Here is a 6063-nt window from a genome sequence, read left to right as displayed (position 1 = left end):
CAAAATCAGAGTGAAACCTGGGTAGGAAGTGGTTGTAATCAATGTCAGAGTCGGTTTGTTCCTCGGTGGTATGGGCACGGCCGCCTGCGTGGTTCACCGGTCCGCACAGCAGCCCGTCCTTCATTTCTTGAGGGAAGGAGTTTTGTGTAAATAGAAACCAGTCATGTGAATTTAATGCTTACCTCTCCACTTAAAATCCTGAGAATGAAAATGTTAACTTAATGTTTTCAATCTAAAGTAAAAATGTTTGAAATGTTTGTACCCGATTTCTTGTGTTTAGTAATTTTCTAAGAAGATAATTTATCAGTATGTTGTCTAAAAGGAAAAAAAACAACCTGGAATTATATTACACGGTTGGTTTGTTTTAATGCTTTTGATTTTCCATTTCTGTGTTCTTTTCTTAGCCCATCAAGGCTCCTGAGTCTGTATCCACTATAATTACAGCAGAATCAATCTTTTATAAGGTATGGTTTATGCAAGTTTGTTTGCAAAAAAGGTCTTGCTGTTTCTATTTCCAATCTCAAAAATTACCACAGACGGTGAAAGCACTAGGGATGTATTCACAGAAACTGTTCTTTCTTGCCTAGCACTTGTGCAGGATTTTGCTCTGCCTTATGGCATTATGTCATTGCCATTAAGTCTTGCAAGGTAGTTTACATAGTTGTCATTGTCCCATTTTTGTCTTCCAAGAAAAAGATGCATCTGGTTTCCTTAGTAATTATTGCAGTTGAGGCTTTTAAACTTTTAACTTTCACCTTGCAGAGGTCAAGCAAAAGTGACTATAGATGATTATTTAAATTTGTGTGATGTTTCCTACCTTAGACACAGAGAGTATTACTGCCTGTAGAGAGGATGGGTTTGCGCTGCCCTAACATCTAAACTGGCTCCCGTTTCGGTGCTGGGTGCAAGCAGTCTTGGACACCTTGGGAACAAGATCTGTTGACTATTGCAATGAAAGCAGGAGCTAGCCTTCTCACATTCATGCGTGAGAGCATTTTTACCAGCATGCCAAGGTGTTAGTGTTTTCTAGTTTTCTTTAGTTTTAGTTCTGAAATTTGCTTTTGTTTCCCGGTAATACAAACAAACCATTTGAAATGTCTTTTTCCCCAAAGAAAAGGTCAGGATAGCCACTGGGAGACTGCACAGCCGGAGAAATGGTAGACTGAGCTTCCGTATGCTCTCTAGAGACCTTCGTGTCTTGCATCCCAGATGACTCTGTTTGCTGTTGACTAGTTCAGAAGAGAATTGATGTCTTTTCTTGCGTGTTTTTGGGTTTTTTTTCAGAAATTCCTAAGAATTATGTCAAAAGTTTTATTTAACCTGATCTCTTTATGCAAAATATTTCTATTTTGATACTTTGTTGTGTTGTTGAGAAGGGGATTGTTTGGGGGTTTTGAGGTCTTTTAAACCTGTTTTAAAAACAAAACCCTCCTGGATGATGCTTGGCAAACTCTCATATTGATAGTGCAGGCACTGCATTGTGCTGTGCGACGCTGTTATAACATGAAGTGAGTTGCCTTTGCTGCGCAGCCTCACACGTTAAGAGCAGCCTGGAAGGTGGCAGGAGGTGGATCTGTGTTTTGGGACTCCTTTGCATTCAGCTGAGTGAACTTCTCCATACACAGAAAGCTGCTTTCCCTGCACACACAGGGAAATTACTACAGTTACTTTTTCTAGAAGGTGGTGTTGCACTCTCCTACTTCTGACAGAATGAGACCATCTCCGCTCTGCAGAGAGGAGGCGCGTAGCCTCAGACTCCTAGACATTTGGTGATTGTGCACAAGCAGTGCTGATGACTGCTTAGGTGAGACAGTACTCTATCTTACACCACTGTTCTTTTGTGTGTGGCTGAATTAAGGCTGTCTTTCAAGATTGGGGTGATTTGGGATAATTTGAGATAGAATCATTAGAATCATAGAATCATTAAGGTTGGAAGAGACCTCCAAGATCATCGAGTCCAACCGTAAGATACTTAAGATATGAATCAGAATCCCAGAGTGAAGCTTCTAAAATCAGATTGTTTGATGTAATTATCATTTGTATGTCTTCTAGGGTGTATACTATCAAATTGGAGATGTTGTTTCAGTGGTTGATGAGCAGGATGGAAAAACATACTACGCTCAGATCCGTGGGTTTATTCAGGACCAATACTGTGAAAAGAGTGCTGCGCTAACCTGGCTCATTCCTACGCAAGCCAGCCCCAAAGATTGTTTTGACCCAGCATCCTATATCATAGGTAATCTTTAAAGCCTTCGTTTTACACAACTACATATATGAGCCTAGACTGATGCAGAGTTGTATTTTTTTAAATGAACTTTTTAGTTTGTCAAGATAATTTATGCAATTTCCACATTTTAGACCCTAATCCTGTAAGCATCTCATTTACTTCAATAACCTCTTGTATTTATCTTATGTATATAATATGATTAGCACTACCGCAGTGAGTGCGATTATCTGAGTACTTGGGCTCCTGGGCACAGTTATAGTCTTGCAGCTTTAAAGATCAAATTATTATTCCATAGATAGAATCAAAGTTATTACAGTATAAATCTGATATACCAGTCCAAGCTGTTTCTTTTAAAGTGACCTGAATTAGCTGATCTTCATCTTGGGTACTTAAAATACATAGCGTGCAAGCGCTGGCATAGAGAGTGTTCTGCTACTGATCATAAAATTATTAATAATTCAGAAAAGTCCTTTTGACAGGCAGGCCACAAATAGTATCTATTTAAAATGTATTAACTAAAATACTTAATTCAAATAACTGAATGCTTCAAAGGGGGGAGGGGGGGGGAGCAGAAATCAGCCTGGCAAAAACAAAGGTAGAGGTTTCTTGCCTAGTATTTGAGGCTACTTTGCCAGGAAAGTCATCAATTGAAAAGTCACATTCTCTAAGGGATGTTGGCTGTTGTTGTATATTTTTAAGCGCTGCATACTCCAATTTCATGCCTTTAAATTTAGTCTTTGAAGATTGTTTATTTTTTTTCTAGGACCAGAAGAAGATCTCCCAAGGAAGATGGAATATTTAGAATTTGTTTGTCATGCACCTTCGGAATATTTCAAATCTCGATCATCTCCCTTCCCTACTGTTCCTACAAGACCAGAGAAGGGCTATATATGGACTCATGTGGGACCTACTCCTGCAATCTCCATTAAAGAAACTGTTACCAATAATTTATAATTTTTTAAAGGAATACTTTGGATGAGTTATTTTGGGTGTATTCTCAGGTCTGTGAACCCCATACAAGAAGTTTAAAAAAAAAAACTATAAAATGTTCATTTTACTTTATGGATTATGGTATTTATTTATTTTAAATTATATCAGATCTTAAAGTGGAAGTTTTCTTTCCATTTGATGCGTCATTTCTGTGCTCTGATCTTCAGACATTATTGCTCATTTTGGGACAAAACCACAAGTTTCGTGCCATCTTCGACTTTGGTGAGCAAATAATTGACTTCTGAAAGTTGCCTTTAGTGTTCTTATTTTCTAACTTATTTTCCAGAAAAGGAGTTAAAAGACGTACTCTTAATCATCCAGCTCTTCATATACTGGTTTAATTTAGTTAACTGTGACTGCAGTTTTTGTTTGCTTCATAAATAATTTAAGACTACCTTCAAATAAACACTAAACTTGGTCAGTGATGCAGTTAACAGTTTTCTGTTACTCTGGACAGGAGTGATCTACTTAGGTTTTAGTCTGAAGAGAAATCTATCATCCGCAAAGCGGTACTCTATTTAACAGTCACCTTTTAAGGGAATTTTGTTCAGCTGAATCTGAAATGTGGGCCTATGTATGTAGCTTCCTGCTAAACTTTGCTTATATAAGGGTTAAAATTCTTGGAAAGCTGGATACAGATTTAAAAATTAATGTCATTTGGCTTTGCCATCCTGGCATCCTTATGGCAGAAATGTATCTTCATTTCCTGAGCAAGCCAACACTGACCTATGATTTGAGTTTCACATTGTTACAATTTGGGTGTGTGTTAGCTTGGTCTCTTAAATTTTAAATTGTTTTTTAAATCTTTGCAATTAATGATGGTAAGAAAAAAATCCTCAAGCAATTCAAATGAAAAAAAAGTTTGCTAAGGGAAATAAAGACCAATTTTATATATTGACAGTCTCAGTATACCAATGAAAATATTTAAATAGCAGAATAGGAAAAATGCCACATACTGAAATACCAATGTTAAAGTTTTCTGCGCTAAACTTTTTACAAGCCGGTCAGCTCCAAACACTGTGAGATGTGCTTGTATGGCCTGAATTCCCTGGGGTTAGCGGTTCCTGCCGCCTGTGAAGGATAAGAGCTGTAAGTGGCTTTACATTTACATTTACAGATCTTTTCAGCTTTTTTTTTTTTTTTTTGGACATATGTGACCGTAGCACCCAGAAGCCCCAAATCAACTGGGGGCGTATGTTGCGTGAAAGCCCACGAAAGTTGCACCAGGCTTGTGTTTTAAGGTCATGAAAAGCTTTGATTTAAGATGAAATGTATTTTGAAAGTCTCAAGTATCAACAACTTTTAATACAGTGGGACCCGTGAGAGCAGGAACCAGGTACATTTGTTTCAGTTTGCAACCTCAGTTCTGCCCTCTTCAAATAAAAGGAAGAATAGTCAACCTTAAGGGAGTAGGTGCTAAATTTAAGGGATACTGTCAATAGTTCAAAATGCTCGGAAATTAGCAGTATACTGCTAGAGTTAAGTCTTAAGTTAGCTTCAGTTGCTATGTACATGAGATGTGTGCCCATGTTCAGTGTGTTGCAGTAATTAATCCCAAGGTGACCTCGCTCCTGACCTTCCTCTCCTTTCTCTCCTTCCATTTCCACTAGATTTCTTTTTTGCTGATTTATCTTTATTAAATTAGCAACCATAAGAAAGTAAAAATAACGACTCTTAAAAGATATTTACAGTAACCAGAGTGACTCCCTCCACTCAAATGTTTTCCCTCCTTACTCTGTGGTCCACAAGGTTTTCACTTGGGATCACGGTAAAGTTCCTGTGCTGTCTCGGCATAATCCATGGAGCTTTGCTCTTCTGTGGGCTGACTTTGGAGCTCAGCTGCTTTCTTTGTCAAATCCTTGTAGGAAGAGGGAAGAAAACAATGCTTACATTCAGTTTTGCTTTTTTCAGTTTCTACAATTTACATGAAATGAAAAGTACTTGCTTGCCATTTGCCTTATTTGTCAATAAATTGTAATATAAAAGGGGCAATTTAGAGAAATACCAATGTATGGTTTATGATTTGAGGTTTGTTTCACAGAATGACCTGCTGATATGCAGGTCTCGGCACCTTCCTGTGTTAAACAGCAGGTCATACCGAGAGAGGGAACTGACAGCAGGCTTGCGCTAGGCACGTAGTTTGAAAGTTTAAGCAAAAGAAAAGACTTTGAAGCAAGATAATGTCTTACTCTATGAAAAATAGTATGCCGTATAAGTGTTCTACTTACAGTAGCAAAGAGCAGAGCTCCAGGTAGAGGATATGTAGCCTGGGACTTCTGTAAGAAAAAGCAAAGAACTGTGAGCATTGCCACTGTGAAAAGAAAGCCAGAACTGAATAAAAATGTCATCCCTCGCTGCATTTGAATCACCAGCAGCACTAAATTTAAGAAAGGTGTATTCTGATTAGGTTAAAAAAAAAAACGCAAAAAGAACTGCACAATAAAAACAGAACTATCAAATGATGTAGTAGGTAATCTAAAACCACTGAATCCACTTCAGTTCTGTTACTTACCTAACTGTGATAGAAGATTATTTGGTTTGGGAAGATGCAAGACTTACTAGTTCTTCTTATGAGACAACCCACAGGAACTTTAAACACCTTTTTAGCTGTCTGGTCTTGCCATTCATTAGGGAATGAAATAGGAAAAAATCACGCAGAAAAAGAGCTCTGCATTTAAACATTTTTATTTTGTTTGCTGCAGTGTGATACAAAGCTACTGATACTATCCCTGGCAGATCGAGTGATTACAGGTGCTGTGCAGTACGGGCTAACTCATGTCAGCATACCTAATAAGTGCACATCAAGTAAACCACTTACATATGAATTTATAAGGGTACAGACAGTT

General features: G+C 37.9%; 1 protein-coding gene across 1 annotated transcript in view; it reads left to right on the top strand.

Annotated features, from left to right (window-relative positions):
- GATAD1 (GATA zinc finger domain containing 1) overlaps nt 1-3631 on the top strand; it is a 5039-nt gene extending 1408 nt beyond the window's left edge. Inside the window, exons 2-4 of the mRNA XM_009330585.1 lie at nt 405-464; nt 2053-2236; nt 2991-3631. Coding sequence (XP_009328860.1) covers nt 405-464; nt 2053-2236; nt 2991-3181 — 435 coding nt within the window. The 3' untranslated portion in view covers nt 3182-3631. The remainder of the gene's footprint in view (nt 1-404; nt 465-2052; nt 2237-2990) is intronic.
- Nucleotides 3632-6063: the final 2432 nt, after the last annotated feature.

The sequence above is a fragment of the Pygoscelis adeliae genome, unplaced genomic scaffold (assembly GCF_000699105.1).
Source record: "Pygoscelis adeliae isolate BGI_AS28 unplaced genomic scaffold, ASM69910v1 Scaffold27, whole genome shotgun sequence".
Lineage (NCBI taxonomy): Eukaryota > Metazoa > Chordata > Aves > Sphenisciformes > Spheniscidae > Pygoscelis > Pygoscelis adeliae.
The sequence above is the reverse complement of the archived record's forward strand: the minus strand, read 5'-3'. Positions and strand labels throughout refer to the sequence as shown.